General features: G+C 36.6%; 1 protein-coding gene across 1 annotated transcript; it reads left to right on the top strand.

Annotated features, from left to right (window-relative positions):
* Nucleotides 1-1781: 1781 nt before the first annotated feature.
* LOC107041415 lies at nt 1782-12606 on the top strand. Its single transcript, XM_015261986.1, has 3 exons — nt 1782-1830; nt 4780-4976; nt 11712-12606. Exons 1-3 carry the CDS (start codon nt 1782-1784, stop codon nt 12468-12470), a joined length of 1005 nt encoding a protein of 334 aa, XP_015117472.1. The 3' UTR covers nt 12471-12606.
* The last annotated feature ends 5932 nt before the right edge of the window (nt 12607-18538 follow it).

Genomic DNA, 18538 nt, shown 5'->3' with positions numbered 1-18538 from the left:
AGCGTAATTTTTTCGCCATGTAATTACCGTTTCAGTTTTTGTCGATAAAATTTTTTAAAAACCATTATTTAATTCAGGAGATTGAGTTAAGAATATGTGGAGATTATGTTGCATATCTTTGTTGAAATAAAAATAAAAGTTTTAATTTTTTACTGGACGTGTGAAAAAATAATAAAAAATATTGACATTTGTTTAGTGATGATTTATCGTTTCGTTCTTTTCATTATTCCCAATATCCCTCCACTGACTGAAAATTGGTAATTTTTGTTTTTTTTTTTCTATCCTTCAGATCAGGAACTCTGAAGGTGTTGAATTAAAAGTGAGTTTCTTGGATCGTAACAGTCACAGGGGTTTTATAAACAACAAGTGTCGTCGAACCGCAATTTGATCAGATTTGTTAATCATCTCTAAATGACTTTGAAAAACCAATATTTCCTATTAATTTTCACTAAATTTCGGGATAGAAATGAGGAAACCATGACTCATGATACACTTCCATCGAACGGTAGGATAATTTTTATCAAAAATTTCTCTCCGTGTAGGAGTGTGTTTTGCCCTGCGGTCCGTTTTGCCCGCCTGGTCCGTTTGCCCTACCTCCCCCCCATTCAACTTTTCCCTCCGTGTGTGTATCAACAATCAACAAAACTACTGAAATTGACATACTGCGGTTCACCACTTCGCTGTTGAATCATGTCCGCATCAATTCACTTCATTCACAATCTCAATTGCATCGTTATTTTCCCCTCCGATAATTAATATCAGAGTCTCCCGTCCAATTTGCCGCCACAAATTTATCACTTTTCGGTGGGGCTGCTTGGCTCAATAAAACAAAATGTCGCATCCCCATTCCCCAGAAATAAAAACTAAGCGTTCTTGCACGCCCGACTGATTCATTGAAAATAATCATTTTATTTGGCGTGGAGGGACATTAAGAGTGTTATTGGATATTTTTTTATACCGGATTGAGGCGGAATATGTCCTGACTATAAATACCATCGGTGTGCCTATAAAAACACTATCGATTCGGTGAATGAATCGCTCAGCCTCGGTTTTTTTATTTAATGATTTGTGTATATTTTTTTGTGTTCATTACAGGTAGAAGATAAGAGGAAATAACCCACTGTGGAGGGTGACGGGAGACGCACCAGACATCGCCATGCTTCAAGCACACCAATTAAAGTCCAGGTGACCGGCAATGGTAAATATCAGTAGAAAAGACTGATACAATTTCAATAATTAAACAGAGAAAAAAATGAGAATTCCGAATCTAATCGGGTTTTCTGCAATTTTTTTGCAGTTTTCAATAATCTTTGAATTTACCATAAGGGTAGAGCTACTTTGATAGTTTACAGCCTCAAATTCGAAATATTTTAAAGTAAAAACCCCCCGAGATGGCTTGAGAAGTATTTTTTTTATTACGAAATTGCTCTCATCTTTCGGATAAGTATAAAATCTGTTGTGAATTGGTAAGATTCAACTAGGATAAGTGCATTTTTTTCGATAAATGAGTTTTTTATTAAATCGCTTCTACAAATTGTTGGGAAGCGATTTGACCAGAAAAATGTATTGTTGAAAAAAAAAAATGCCCAAGAATATTTTTTCAGTGGAAGAAGGTGGATAGAGAGGGATTAATTGTAAAGCAATTAGTACGAAGTAGATAGGAGTGTTCCCGACTTTAATCCGGTTTTGTTTCAACAGGAGACGTGACAAAGATCGAGCTGGAGCTGGAAGAGGCTCCAGACGGTAAGGAGGAGAGACTGCCAGCTATTCTCGTTGGCTCGATGTCGTCGGAATTGGATTCTGCAGCTGAGATAAATTCCACTTATCCAGGTACAGAAGCCACGTCAACACTTGCTTTTCAATTTAGACAATCACCGACAAGTGTCTCACGTCTGGGTTTGATTTCGATTTAACTTTCGACTCCGCTTCGCTCCGCGTCCGTGAATCTCTACCTACGGCCGTCATGACAAAAAATATTGTTCGTCACACGGCCAAAAAAAACTTTTCTGACGAATATGGTTGTAGCCCTCGCCTTCGGCTCGGGCGGCAAACTCATATTCGCTAGAAAAGTCACGCAGTGGGAGAATAGTAGGGGAGGTTGGGGTAAAACGGACACTTTTGACTTTTTTTAAAATGTTAATGGGAGTTGAAATGTTGATAAAATTTAATAATTTTTCTTTTCACTACCAAGAACAATTCTTTCCCTTTGTGACGAGCCTAAACTAAGCTCAATTGATTAATTTGTTTCTGAGTTATGAATAATTTTAAAAAAGTCCAGTGTCCATTTTACCCCACCCTCCCCTATGTTTCATCATTAGGCCGAAAAAAACTTTTTTGGCGAATATGAGGTTTGCAGCACGAGCCGAAGGCGAGGGCTGCAATCATATTTGTCAGAAAAGTTTTTTTTGGCTGTATGACGAACAATATTTTTTGTCATGACGGCTGTAGGCTCCGCTTCGCTCCGCGTCCGTGAATCTCTGCCTTATGGCCGGAATGACAAAAAAGTTTTTTTAGGCCGTATGTTGAATGATATTTTTTGTCACAACGGCTGTAAGCAGCGATTTACGAACGCATAGCGTCTGCGAAACGCTACCTTACGGCCAGAATGACGAAAATTGGATTTTAGGCTTAAAAACGACTGAACAAATTGATTCAACTAGACTTAAGTCTAGTTACTAAAGTCTAGTTACTAAATAAGTATTTTTCATTCTTAAACTATGATAAACTTGAAATATTCCCAAGTCTAGCAGAGGATGGACATGAAAATTGGCGCACAGTTGTGCGCACAAGCTTACATTTTCACGCTTGAAAAACACTTGCGCCTGATTTCATAAACAACGTGAATTTTTCATCGTGAAAATGTTTAAAGATCATTTTCTCAAAAGTTTTGTCAAATTTTAGAATAATTAACTTGAATAATTAACTTTAACTTTAAAATAATTAATTGAATAATTAACTTGAATTGTTGAATTGTAGATAAAAATGATGAGAGATGAAAATCATTGGCTAAAGAGAAGTACACAGCTTTGAAAGTATTGAGTCGTAATTTTCATTGAAAGTGAAGGCAGGCATTTTTTCATATTTTTATGCTTCTGACAGTGCCCTTCAGCATCACGTGTCTTTTATGATTGACCCGAGAATCCACATTAAAGGGAGATGCTATACCCCGAGAGCTCTCGTAATTTTTAATTCTGGAGTTATTAACTGGACAAAATGGCTCGTTCGTACTTTATACACACGAGTAATGCCTGGGAAAGGTCACGCAGATGTTCATCTCCTATGTCTGAAAAAATTCAATTAAAAAGATTACATTGAAGGGATGAAGAATAGAAAGTAGACAATAAACGTTGATCCAAGCTTTATTATCGCATTAGCTAATCTAAAGGGAATGAAAACTTCTCGGTAGTCAACGAAATTATAAGGGAAGGCTATTATGCAGGTGTAAATTGTCGGGAATATAAATTATCGAGACTCATCGGGAGGATTTTTAAAATGTTTTTTTTTCATTTATTGATATTGAGTGAAAATGATTGAAATTTTTTCTGTTGAAGAATTGTGAAGAAAATTTAGATAATATTTGGATCGTCGAGCCGGGATGCATTGCATAATTAACTCCAATCAATACCGAACTTTATGACAAAAATACATTTTTTGACAACTATTGAGAACTATAGAGATACTCCGGCAGTTTTTCAGCGTTTGAAACAAGGAATTTTCCTCACTCTTCGAGGGATGCTATGAAAAATATTGAAAGATTTCTGAAAATTCAAAAAATTCATGAATTCTCAGGTTTTTCATTTATTACACAGAGAAAAAAAATACTTTTGCCAAGGGATTATTTTCTTTACAGAAGGATTATTCTTTTTAGGAGCGGATTTCTCCGGGCCAGTCATTCTCAGGTGGTCCAAGTCCAAATCTCTAAATATGATAATTATGTTGAATTGCGGGATAATTACACTACATTTGATCTTGAATGAACTCCACTAACAATTGTTAAGATTTAGAATGATTCCAAATATTATACGTAAGAAAATGTCAAATTTTGAAGAATTGAGAAATCAGTAGCGAAGTGGTAAAACGGTTCAAATCGAATTATCTCCCAGTTGAGTTTTTGAGGAATATTTCCGAATCTAAAGGAGATAGCGAAATTTTCGTAATCACATTTGTTGTAGCACTCAATCGGCTCTAAAAAAAGTTATAACAACAATTTTGCTCTCTCCCTTAGATTCCGAGATATTAATTGAAAACTGGTCGATAGTCAAAATTGATATGTACCGTCTTACCACTTCGCTACTGAATTGTGATTATAAACATTCTATATGAATTCCAGATGACTGTCATTATCTATCTTTTTCGCACGAAACACCTTGATTGAATAATTGCGACGGCATTTTCTAGCAACAAAGACATTAATAACCAAACTGTCCCCCAAATTATCCACAAAATTGTTTCTCAAGAAAATACGAGGACCTTCACAAAAGTGTCTTTATCTACTTCCAATTCCAAGTTATTTCTGAAAAAGTGGTCATGAAGTAAAACCCTCTCATTTAGTTTTACAACTTCGCTACTCTTCAAACTCCGGAAAAGACGTCCATTCCCTCTCCATTCTTTCGATTCCTTCCATGCGAGGAATGAAAGAGGCTCGAAGAAACTTCATTCTTCCAACACAAAACCCTCTACAAAGGGGTAATATCTGTTGTAGCAATTGTCGTGTCGTGACGGGACTACAATAGTGCTCATTCTTTCGTTAACTAACGTTTCACCTTACTTTTGCTGCAGGCTTCCCGAAACCAGGGAGTGTGGTGGTGCGAGCGGAGGAAGCCCTGCTGGTGATTCTGGTGCTCCTCCTGTGGGTAGGAGCCATCGCCCTCTTCTTCAATCGTTGGGGCAAAATCCGCATGCTCGAGCCTTATCAACCGAAATTTCAACAGCAACACCGTCCAAGCTGCGCTATCGTTGATCCATCTCCCCTGCCAGTGAGTAATTCACCATAATATGAATGTATACACTCGGATTACTCCCGTTCACGTGGAATAACCGTGGAATTACGCCTCTGACAGTCTTTGCGTAATGATCACTCCTTCAACCATCGATTTTACGTCATCAAGGCGGTCAGTGTGTCCATTATTAACGCATCGAGGGTATCTCGTCTTCCGTAACATGATGATTACGTGAAAAACGTGATTGTGACGCTGGGAAAATTTTTATACACAGTTAGAAATTTTTTGAAATTTCATGGAAAATATGATAGTAATTCTCATACGAGTGACATTAAATCGGATTTAGAAAGAAATTCATGAGTTTTCAGTGGGAGTGAGATGTAAATTTCACAACTTCATTGAATTTTAAATGGAACATGAATATTCAGAAACAATGTGACATGAATTTTCAATTTTTCCCTGAATTTTCCGGATTTTTCACGAAATAATTCAACTGAAAAATGAAGTATTTTATTGATTTTCAGATCATTGAAACCGAAAATTAATGAAATATTTGATTTTTCAATGACAATATTTCCTGAAATTTCAGTCAATGACAATATTTCCTGAAATTTCAGTAAATACACCAATCATTTCATTTCACTATTTCCATCAACCACAGATTTTCAAATTTCACCTTACTTCCCCGTAAATCGATAAATATAGATCTATCCAAATTAAATTTCATCGGAAACATTTTCTCAAATTTATAGTTTTTCCTGTTGAATTTGCACTTGAAATTCGCTATTTTCGAACAGAAATTCTTGCATATGTCAGAGCAATCGGGTAATCGTATTTTCACATTCGAAGAATTCGTGAGCTCATGTATGCAAACAGGAAGTAGGGTAAGTTGGAAACAGTTTGTGCCAATGTTAATCCGATTCCAATGCAAATCCGCGTAGTTTCTCCCCTCGAGTGATTACAACCACGCAAAGTAGTTCTGTGTCGAGCCAAGGAACATCCAAAAGTACAACGCAATACCGAAATATCGAGTTACATATGTAGAATTCTCCCCTTCGGTGTCCAATGGACAATTTCATATTCCCTGTGTTATATAAAAAGGAATTGCTTATTTCAGGGATTCTCTATTCCCTTTGTGATACAAATATGTCATTTTAAATTATAGAGAAAATATGGAATGGATGAACAAAACTCTTCTTGTTGCCAATTTTAGATAATTCAAACAAATTGTTGTTATTTTCCTCTTTGAACTCGGCATTGCATTTCTCGTATTACACGGAAATCGGTAATTCTATAGGACAATGGCCGACAATGGTCTGTACAGTTGAAATATATCATTTTATCATTCAATTAATTCACTGACAAACGAATACGGATTCAACAAAACAACTTCTTTTCAGTAGGGCCAATATTCGATGTTTCTGTTCTTTCATGTTTAGTTTTGTGGAACAAAAATGCAAATGAGTAAAACAGGGAATTTATAAATAAATTATGCAGTACAGATTTTTCAATGACAAAATTTCCTAAAATTTCAGTGGAACTTGAACACGATAATAATTTCCGGAATTGGGCACGGAACATTCTGACGAAAATTTTTAACAGTGTGTTCTATCCAGGAATAGCCATATTCATAATTCATAATCACCGTTAAATTTTGAAGCCGTCAATTAGTTAACATCACTCTTAACGTTTTAATTATTTAAGTAACCATCAATTTAAACATTCAAATTTCAACTATTCCATTAATCAATAATTTGGGTAGGACCACTGCCGATTATTTGGTTAATCGATAATCCCTTTTAAGAAATTAGAAATATTCACTTAATGAAAAATGTTCAGTTCTATATCATAAAACAGTTAATTCATCATCAATGGGAACTTTAAACTATTAATATTATATTATTTTAAAATTGTGATGAGTATTTAAACATTTATCAATGTAAGTCGCAGATCCGTTTAATACTGAAGAAATATAATATTGATGGCTGTGCCTGGTGCTATCCAATTTTTTTAATGAAGGATTTCAATCATTTCACGATTTTTCCCCTCTGATAAATTTGTCAGTAGAACCTCATGACATTTCCGATTGCAGGAGCTGCATAAAAGTCCGTGTCTTTCCGCTCACGATAAGAGAAAGCTCTCTCCACCTCCGAGTTGCCGACACCTCGTATTTTCCTGTCTTTTATACTTTTCCGACCTCTGTATCTGCCATATTCATTCCTCCTCTGCATACAGGGCTTCAATGCGCCTCCCCCCTTTCCCCACACCTGATAACCACAAGAAACACAAGAGAATGCCTCAGAGTACGCGATAATTTCCCTTGGAATTATCGGCCACCACTGAATAAACCAACAGCGAGAAAGAGCACGTTTTAAATAAAAGTTTTGATACAATGGCAGCAGCGTCTGGTGGATTAACTCCAGGGGCGAGGGAGTGGTATGTGGTTTGAGTGGGTATACTCCCTTATATAGAAAACCAAGTTGTACCAGCGGGAGTGTTACAAAATCACTGCAGTGTTCACCAGGTGTTGGTAGACTACCATAATTTATTGGAGTTTCTACAGTTGCTCCAAACGTTGCGGTGACGATGCATCCTCAATCGTCATAATTGAAGACACCCAATTTAATCCTGGATTTACGGGTTGAAGGGCAAATATTGATAAATGTAATCAAAGGAGGTTTCGAAGAGGGGATCGTGAAACTTGCTATTGAGTTAAATTACATATGAGATATTCTGCGGCAAATCGATCGACCCCTGATCTTTACCCTCTCGAGAATTAACAGGGCTTTTGAATTAACAGAATTAACAGGATTTGTTTACAGGACTGCACTGCAAAAAATAGGTGTCTGAATTCACACACATTTCTAAGCCGAATGCGAGGGATGCAATCATATGAGCTAAAACAGTTGTTTTCGATCGAGTGACAAATGATATTTCACGTGAATGCCTGCTTTTGGCCGGTAGGACATGAATGTATTAATCCAGTGAATATTTCTTTTCGTGTCTGAATCGTCAATCGCCAAATGACATATTGAGCTGTTAATTCAGGAGTCATGGAGATCCCTAAATGGAAAATTTACCCATATGTACATAGAAATTAAATTCTCTTCCGCGGTTCAAAATGTTCGTCTGAATCCAGCTGAGTAGAAAGTACACTGCGTCACTTCGTGGTTAACCCAGGCGGAACGTTGCACAATCCATCCACATGTATCCTCATCCATCTTCACTAACCATCCCATACATTCCCCTGAAATTTAAACCATCAGATCCCAAGAACTTCCGCCAGTTTGGGTAGAGAAATCGCTTTGAATGCACAGTCACACGCGCAATGAATCCTCATCTCCACTGGAAATTTTGAGGTGAATATCTCCATACATTGGTTGCTACTCCTTCTTGCTTCTTTGTCCCTTCACGCAACCTTTTAGAAATGCGGGAATATTCACTTTCGGCTCTCTGCATCGCTGTGCTGCTCCGTAAGGGAGTCTCAACACAAAAATTGGTGTTTCATAAGAAGAAATTATCTCGATTGAAATTTGCCGAGTCTGCTTAGACACTTCAACGCGGTATTAAATAATTGAAATACACTGTTAGAACTTTTTTGAAATTTCATGGAAGATATTGCAGTCAATCTCATGAGAGTGACATTGAATGGGATTTAGGGAAAAAATGGTCATGAAATTTCAAGTTTTAAGTAGAATTCACGGAAATTCATGAGTTTTCGAAGAAATGGTCATGAAATTTCACAACTTGATTGAATTTTCAGTTATAATACCCCGAGACCTTCAAAATTATCGGAATATTTCCCGATAGCTTCATTGCAAACAAATGGCCAAGCGGAGCGCCGTATTCCAGGGCTTCTTCCGGCAAAACATCCAATTGGTTAGAAATAAATGAAGAGCTACTATGCAATTATCAGATGCAATTTCCAGAAGCTAGTGTGCAATTTCCAAAAAAAATTGATAACAAAAGAGTATTGTGACCTCGAATACTGCGCTGTGATTGACTAAAATCCAGTCCTGGAAAATTCTCAGTGGAACATGAATTTTTCCTTGAATTTTCTGAATTTTCCCAGACTAATTGAACTGAAAAATCAAGTATTTTCTTGATTTCCAGATCATTAGAACAGAAAATCAATGGAATATTTGATTTTTCAATAACAAGATTTCCTGAAATTTCACTGGAACTTGAACACGATGAAAATTTCCGGAGTTTGGCACGGAAAATTCAGACAAAAATTTTCAACAGCGTAGTCACTAAATTGAATAGAAATTGCGATTCTGAATCTAATCGAGCTTTCTAGCAATTCCGGGCAGTTTTTAGTTATCGTCACAATCGAGTTATGTTTACTACATTGATAGAAGGATTAAATTGTAGTTAATGAAAAATTGGCTAAAAAATTGTGGCAAATTTTACAGTACACGGAGAGAAATTTTCTAGAAAAATTCCAGTGCTGGCACTAGAATTCCCCGAGACGTCCTCGTTTGTCCAATAATTGCACCATTCACACAAAAAACGGTAACGGTGAATCATTAGTATGTTTTACGCCTTCTTGAGGGTATGTCACCCTTGTCCATTAAGGGGATGAAACATGATAAATCATTCACAAATAGTGGTTTTATGTCCCCTTTTGGGGATAATTCACACCGAAAAATGGTGAATCACCCTAATCCTTACATTCGAATTATTTCATCCCCATGGCGGAGAAGATTGAAATGTCTTTAAAAAAATCAAATACGCTGTGCAGCGTTTGAACGGTTCTGACCGTTTTTGGTGCTGATGTAGATACTGAATGTCATTATATTTCATTATACCAATGAAGGCTCTTGTTTGTTAAAATTCGGATGAAGTAAATGACCCCCGAAATTACCCTGTCTGTGAAAATCGCAGTAGGCAGCCCTGCCCCAACTGTGAGGGTTAAGGTCATCAGATATTGAACAAAAATTCACGAGAACGCATACAAATCACAATTTATCTTAATCCCGACTTACGATTCTCTCCAACATCTCCAAAAAATGGAGATAAAAAATGAAGAAACTTCTGTTGGCAAAGGAAAGAATAATTCTTATCAACCTCACGTGCTCCGCATACTCCAGAAAGACATGACATCTACTTTTTCAGAATTTATCTTCACATACTGCGGGTATTCATGCAGATGTCGCCTGATCCAATCGTTTCGTATTCCAATTGCCAAAATTATGCACAGGTCTGGCGGTCTTGATCCAGAGCTTCTTCTCTCTTTGCAATCATGAAAAAGCTGGTGCTACCAGATATATCCTTTGATCCGTTGGCCGGAGCCACCAAGATTACCATAATAGCGGCAGACTATTTAGAAAGATCAAGGCTATCAGGATCAAACGTTGTATGTATACATCAGTGGCAGGTTAAAATTTATGTGGTGTTTGTCAGTTAATTCTTGGCACTAGATTGATTGACAACCTAGGGGAAATAATTAACTGACAATTTTCAGAATGTTTCCCATTATCTCCGACGAAAATTGTTTGAAACTGTAAGTAAAATTTGCACCAGGCAAACTTATGTTGCCAGAGCGAAGAATAATTTAGTTGCGAAGTGATGGAACTTAAGGGATCGTTGATTTTTTACGCTTTACTCCGTTCCTTTTAAACGCATCATCTTAATCAAGTCGTTGGTATTCCGGAACTTTCAAGGGTGATTATACAAAGCTAATGGAGTGGAAATCCTTGGGATAGTCGACGAGAATCTCTTCACACCGAAGAATAATTTGAGCAGACAAACAGAATTGGAAGCTGTAGCGTCAATTAAATATCGGTATCATAATTTTCCATTCATTAAAAAAAATTTGAATCCGAGTAGTCTAATGATGCCGTCGAGACTAGTCGAGAATTATTTTGAAGAGATCATCACGGTCTGGAAAAACATCGAAAGTTTTGGAATCGTCGCAATCTCGAAAGACATTGGATCGGTGCATCTCGTCACAATTCCGGGAGGATTTATCTTGCCTAGATCTCGAGATTTTCGGTTTTTTAACTTCACGAGACGAGGCGAGACAAATATCGAGATAAACATTTGAAAAACAGAAAATATTGAAACTCAGACGTGATGTATTCTTCCAAGTTCGTGACGAGATGCACCGATTTAATGTCTTTCGAGATTACGACGATTCCTAAACTTTCGATGTATTTTTAGACCGTGATGATCTTTCCAAAATAATTCTCGTCTAGTCTCGACGGCATCACTAGAGTAGTCTGGAGTGCACCCTGCGCTTGGTAATAGAAGAGTCTTGCGTGAAGAGTTAACCAACCTTCTAGGGTGAAAAGCGTAGTAGTACGCTCGAGTGAGGATAGAGTGGGGATATTGAAAGTTACTGTAGAGAGTTAACCCTTAAGGATGTTTAGCCAGTGACGGTGAATTGTCGGAGAATTCTCTAGAATTTCAATAGAATCCCCACACAATTTCTAGAGAATTTGAATAGAATTTCGAGCGAATTCGCTAAGGCTTTCTATGAAATTTTTTCATACGGGTAGTAATACTTAAAAACCTTCGGTAACGTTCACTACGTGCGGATTCCGACCTGGCAATCCTTACCATTTTATTTTCTTCGTGCAATGTCAGGTTTTTCTATAATGCAACATTAAATTCTATAATCAATAGTTCATACCGAGTTAATCCACAATAATCGGAGACATTAAACTCGACTCATTACATCACGCCATCCGAACATTCCCAAAAAGATCATACCCGTAAAGAACGTCATAACCGCAGAAGCCCTGTACATGAATCTATCTGTTCCAGATGCGTTCGTGTTCGAAATTCAACATCCACACTCTGGACCACTCGCAATGTCAATCAATCATGGCCAGACCGCGGCAGAACAGTGTTTTCGTGGGTTCCAGCATGTCATATCTTCCCGGTAATGTGCCAAGACGGACGAAAAGTGCATTCGACCTTCAATCGTTGATGCTGGACGAGGGAATTGAGAGATGTCAGCAGACATCAGAGATACCCGTGGAGGAGGAGGAGAAGGAGGACGAGGCGCCTGCCACACTCAAGCCATTCAATGAGTATTCAAAGCCATCAAGATCATTCCAGCGGGAGAGGGGCATGAGTATTTGTCAATTCGATAGGACTGATGTACTAGCTAGACCAATGCAGCGTGAAAGAGGAATGAGCATCTGTCATTTTGATAGAATGGACGTGCTTGCTCATCCCATAACACCGAGGGACAGGAGAATGAGCATTTGTCACTTTGACAGGATGGATGTACTTGCTAGACCGTCAGCGGTGGTCAAGGGAAGTCGATCCAGTGTTTTTAGTAATGCTGAGAAACTCGAGTGTCTTGGTAGATCGCAGTATCAACGAGGTAGTCGATGTAGTATCGGAAATTTCGAGGCATCAGCCAAGTTTTTGCAGCAGAGGATCAAGGACAGGACTGAATCGCTGGGGAGAAACATGGCGCAGAGGGTCCATGGGGGCAGCGGGGGCATCTTTGATAGACCCTCTTGCAGCAAAACACCTGATGTCGTGCTGGGGTACAAGGCCACGTGTGTGTGAATGGTTTTTCGAGAGGTGAAGGGATCAAATGGGTCGAGATTGATGGGAGTTTTTGCTGTCGCGAGATTATCGCGAGAATGAATGATTTTCTCGGGAGTGGTTTGAGGAGATGTGGTGGAGCTTTCTTGGAGATGAAGAATGCCAAAACGAAGAAGCCTCTGGATATTTCTTTTCGAAAAATTTGAACCACACTGATAGACTGATTCATTTATTCCAAAATAACAGGAGAAAAAATAACAGGAGATATATTTTCCGAAATCTCTCACTTTCAATTAATTTTATTTCCAGTAATATCTGGGGAGTCTACTCATTCTGTTACGTTGCACCACTTCACTGTTGATCTTATTCACTTCATTGTTATTCTGTCTGAGGATTTTAGTTTCATCTCTGAAGTGTTGGGTGTTCCATTATGGAGGGAGCATTCTCAGAGATGAATTGGGTGTGGGGGTGCAAAATTCAGATCTAATGGTGCAGAAGCCGATCCGGTTCTCTTGATTTTGTTATTTTAGAAGATTTGGCGGAATGTAGGGGCGATACATGCAGGGACGATTTATGCACCGAACGGGAATAGTGTCGGGCAGTTGGAACTCACGTTTCCCATGATTTTGGGGGGAACGAAAACGCTGGGGCAAAGTTTCCCTCCCAAGAGCTATTAGAGGGGACAATACTTCTACAGAGGCGTGGTATTGACATCCTCTGGTAAACTGCGCGCCTGCAATGCAGGATTGTATTGCTATGATAAATTGAGGTCGGGTCGGTCCTGTTTTTTCCATCGGTTGCCTTGCCTAATTGTCCTCTTCGTTTGCTGAATGTACGTATTTATTGTCGGGGAAAATGTATATTTTTATATCAATTATATTATAAACCATTTTCCGGACATACAAATCCATTAAAAATGCATGAGCAATTTAATGGTAGAGGATAGGAGGGGATGGTTAAGGATGTATTACACCCTTTTCGCCAAAATTCACGTTTTTTAAATTTTTTTGGTAAATTATTGACCGGATTGACGGGAAAAATATATCGTTTTTGCGTTTTATCATTAATTAATGAGTTCCGAATATTCATTTTTTTTTGAAATTTCTCTCACGCAATTTGACAAATTTGATGATTGAAAATGGTCGAATCTCTAGTGTGGTCTGTACTAAACTGTAAAAAATACTTGGATATCCTTAAGGTGAACCGGAATCCCTGTGTCTAAAAGAGTTTTTAGAGTTGTGTTTTCCTCCTGCAATTATTATTTTTTATTTATGAAACTACTTCATTATCTCAACAATGCAATGATCGAGTCGATAAAGTCATTTCATAAATAAAAATTAATAATTGTAGGAGACAACACAATTCTAACAGTTGATATAGATACAGGGGTTCCGTTTCCCCTTAAATCGCTTTACCGCTTCGCTACTGAAGTAGTGTCCGGGCTGTTGCGATAGGGGTTTTTCCACTGGCGTGGTTAGTCAGTCCTCGCTTTCGCCTCGGACGCCAGCTCCGCGCTAGTGGAAAACCCCTTCGCAATAGCCCGGAAATGGACTACTTACGAGAATCTAATTTAATTGAATTCAATTCAACAACATTTAGTCGATTCAATTCAAGGATATTCACTTTGTGCTTTTCACTGCATTTCAATCAGCAAATTTATTGTCAATTAAACTTTGTGTATTCTCTACTTAAATTAAATTTCGCAGAAAAAAAAATTATTTTAATTTACTTCTCACAGACAAATTGAAATTGTTTGAACTTTTGGAAACCCTTCGTTTTGTACGGGATGGATTTCCGCTAAAATTCTAAATGTGATAACACATGTTATGTTCACAGAAAATTATTTTTTAGAGTGGAAAATTAATTATCTATAGATTTTTTTTATTTAATATAAATTTTTTTAATTGGTCCCAAGAGGCAGTCTGCACTTTTTACATTGCTAAATCTTCAAAAATGTTTCCGAAGTCAAAAAATAGAATTATCACGAAATTTTCGGTAATTCAAGACCAAGTGGGACTCAAATGCAAGCTCTGATGTTCTACCTCAAATGTGGAAAATCATTCAAGGCCCGGGTGGAGTACCTTTCGAACGTTATCTCGATTACTTTTCCATCCTCATAATGTAAAGTATATCACATTTCCATTGGATTTTACATCACGCAGGAGTCCCTAAAAATTATGACTTTAATTATGATTATAAAAATTAAGAAATGAGTCCGATAGCGAGGAAATAGTGAATAGATAATTTATCATGGTAACTAATGATCTGACAGCCATTGACTACCGTGACACATGACGACCTAATAGTCATTAGATACATCAAATTAGTAATTTGCAATTTCCTCCCTATTGGGTTTATTTCTCAATATTATTCAAAAACGCTCTTTGAAAATGTTCAGTTTTAAAAAAAAATTTTTTTAATTGTACAATCATAATTTTTGGAGACTCCAGGGCTGTGTAAAATTGGAGATCTTTTCAGATCATCAAAATAAAAAAAAACAACCAAGATCGCGTTCGAAAGATGGTCCGCCCGGGCCTTAATAAAATAGTATATTTCGTCATTAGGCCAAAAAAAACTTTTCTGGCGAATATGAGGTTTGCAGCACGAGCCGAAGGCGAGGGCTGCAATCATATTCGTCAGAAAAGTTTTTTTTGGCCGTATGACGAACAATATTTTTTGTCATGACGGCCGTAGGCAGAGATTCACGGACGCGGAGCGAAGCTGCCTTACGGTCAGAATGACAAAAAAGTATTTGGATATCCCTGAATAAAGTTCGATTAAAATACACGTTTTATTAAAAATGGAATATTACCTACAAAAAATTTCCTCAACATTTTCCTCTAACTCTGCACGTTTCACAGATATTTACAAAATAATCAGTAAAAAAAGCTCAGCTTATCTTCTTCCCGACTTCACTAACCAAAAAACTAATTCTCGTCCAGGATGATCCCTCATTCCACAAGTTGATGAAAACTTCCTATCAAGTTTTTATCTACCTCAAGTCTCCAGTGGATGTGAACGTAATTATCAACGACGAGAAAAGCCAAGAGATTCGGATGTAGTCCATCCCCTTAACTCTCACTTCAAACTCTCCTTTATTCCACTTGACTTAATGCTCCAATGTTGTGCTCAGTACTATGAAAATCTAGGGGAAAAACTTTTATCAAAAAATGAGAAAAGAAAAATTCTATAATCTTCTTTCGATATTTCTGCATATCCTCTTTCTCTCAGTGAATCGTAGGATTAATTTAGATCACTGAGAGATGTAGTTTAATGTAATCTTTAACGTCCTGAATCTTTCAACGAATCTTCTGGCTGAAAATAGATGTTGAAATACTGAAATATTTGAAAATAAACAGTGAATAATAATGAAAGTAATGTCCGATATTTTCGAAAGAACCTGAGATATTTTTTTACGAATGAAATACATTTAAAAAAACTTGAACACTGAGAATAGTAAATAGGGATTTGTTGTAAATAACAGATGATAAGTGATGCCTCTGATGATTAATGAAATATTTATTGAGTGAAAAACTTTCGAAATGTCACATATTACTTTCTCCAAGAGGTCAAAAGATATTCTAATTATACCTAGGCCATTAGTTTAATTCGTAAACTAACGAATGCTTCGTTGATCGAAGCCATTTGGAGCTGTAGAACACTCATGCCAATTAACAATTGTCAGACCAAGATACTAGACTGTTTTTTAATTGATAAAGTGAGATATTTTATTCTTGAACAATACTCATTCAGGTGAAAAAAAAATGATTCTAATTGATTGATTAATGGAATATGGGACCTTGTCGTACTTATCCATCGAAGGAATTTAGAGGTAGTTATTGATTCTTTCGAGATTTTAACGAGGAGTTATTTAGTACCTGTATTTAATCAGCTACTTATATCAATTAAAATGTTAATTAGACTGCTAGGTAATTGTGATAGGAAAATGTGAATGGAATGGGAAGCAAGGTGGAATTCATCGTTTTATAGTTTTTGTCATTGAAGAAATTGTGATCATATGTAAAGATTCATTGTTTGTTTCTAAAAAAGTTAATAATAAGTATAGGACAGTTTCATTGCCTGTTGTATTCTTTTTTCGATGATTTTCAACTTTATGTGAATAGTCAAACATAAGGAATTATTAAATGGAAATAAGTGGAACGAGAGGGCATTTTCATAATAATAAATTATAAATTCTTTTACAAGAATATTTGAAGGGATCTTGCAAATTTCACTATTTTTTTTCTTGACACAAAAATCTGAAAAAAATGTGCAAGAATTCTCAATGATGCAGGATACTCAGAATTTTCTCCCGTGAATTTTCCTATTTTTTTCATTATTTTGACTTTTCAGCTGAAACACCTTAAGGCCCGGGTGGATTACCTTTTAAACGTTATCTCCATTGTTTTTTCATTTCCATAATAAAAATAAAAAAACTATCTGATAATTTTGAACAAAGATTTTTGAACAAACGTTTATAATAAAGTTTAGAAATAAGTCGGATAGAGAGGAAATTGTAAACATAGATCGGCATCGATCATTAATTTAGTACTATTATGGGAAGTTGTACTTTACAATAATTAAGATTTACTTATCTTCATTGAAATTTGAAAACTAATATAATAATTGGTAATTTAAATTTCTCAATTATTGGTTGATGAAATAATTCGAAATTCGAATATGTAAATTGATGGTTAATTTAATAATCAAAAAATTGGTGAGTAATATTAAAAATTGACTTATTCAAAATTTAACTTCAATTAAAAATGATGATTATGTCGATGTCTGCTTGTAAATAAATAATTTATCAAGGCAACTAACGATTTGCAATTTCCTCCCTACTTCGTCAACGTTTTTTCGATTGTACAATCATCATTTTTGGCGACTCCAGAACTACGTAAAACTGAACGGCAATTAGAGAACATTTCAGATTATCAAAATAAAAAAAACAACCGAGATCACGTTCGAAAGTGTCAAAGTGATTGAAAAAATCAATTATTATCGAATTGATTAGATATTCATCGAGATATAATCTTCTCTTCCAACTATTTTCATTTAAAAATTGATAATCTCATTAATTTATTCAATTTTCTACTCACTCCTTGTTTAAAACTACTGTTTCCTAAAGACGTGCCACTCGAATAAACGAAACCCTGAAAATGTACTTTGACTTGACTATTTAAAGTGATAAAATAAAAAAACAAATTCTTTACTTACATCCCTGAATCGACAATTATTCATTTCCCAGTGGTAACCCGAGTAGATCCGCCATTGTTACCCGATACATGAGACTCCCTTGTTCCAGTACAATTGATGGTTCTCGAGGGTGAGGGCCAAGTCAATCGAGAATGGATTCTACTCACGAGTAGGTGGAGTACCGTGGGAGACAGACAAGTGATGACGGACATCTAAAGTGACTTTTATTCTCCGTTTTTACGTGACATAAAAATACTGTGAATGTAAGTGAAGAGTGTCACGTCATGCAGATCGGAGAGGTTGAAAAAAATTATCAAATTTTCTGTCATATTCCAATTAAAGTAGCTCTACCCTTCGGCCGGGCTCTGCTGTACTTTTGGATATTTTCAGTTTTTGAATTTTTCAACTAAACTGCATGGAAAAAATTAGAAAAAATTCATATCCAGCCAGTATTATCTAAATTAAATTTCGCAAAATATTGATATTTTTTCAAACATTTCCCTCTTATAAATAAATAATAAAACTTATTTGCAAAACGGTGGATTATTTTCAGTTTCACGTGGGTCAAGGGTGAAAGTCGATTTTCGCCAAAATTGAAATTTTTCGCCAAGTGAAAGTTGATNTCGCCAAGTGAAAGTTGATGCTGTATTTTCTAACAATTCTGATGCCAATGAAACCCCCGAAGGCGCGACAAAAGTCGAAATAAAATTTTTTTTTTTCACCCCGAGCCAAAGAGTCAGATTTCAATTGAAAACCCGAGTTGAAAACCCGAGTTTGTAGCAAAGATGGCAGACAATATATGACGGTTTTTTTGAGCTCAAACGAAAGAGCGGGTCGAGAAATGGCGTGCTAGGACCTCTAAAGATGGTTTTGAACCAGGGGAGACTCCTAGA

The sequence above is a fragment of the Diachasma alloeum genome, unplaced genomic scaffold (genome assembly GCF_001412515.2).
Source record: "Diachasma alloeum isolate Michigan unplaced genomic scaffold, Dall2.0 Dall_scaffold_00179, whole genome shotgun sequence".
In the NCBI taxonomy this organism is placed as follows: Eukaryota; Metazoa; Arthropoda; class Insecta; order Hymenoptera; family Braconidae; genus Diachasma; species Diachasma alloeum.
The sequence above is the reverse complement of the archived record's forward strand: the minus strand, read 5'-3'. Positions and strand labels throughout refer to the sequence as shown.

Excerpts from the sequence above, each read along its gene's own strand:
- LOC107041415 (XM_015261986.1), top strand. The coding sequence starts at position 1,782 with ATGTCGTCGGAATTGGATTCTGCAGCTGAGATAAATTCCACTTATCCA. Across the intron at positions 1,831-4,779 it reads GATAAATTCCACTTATCCAG|GCTTCCCGAAACCAGGGAGT; the intron begins GTACAGAAGCCA and ends CTTTTGCTGCAG. Across the intron at positions 4,977-11,711 it reads TTGATCCATCTCCCCTGCCA|ATGCGTTCGTGTTCGAAATT; the intron begins GTGAGTAATTCA and ends TATCTGTTCCAG.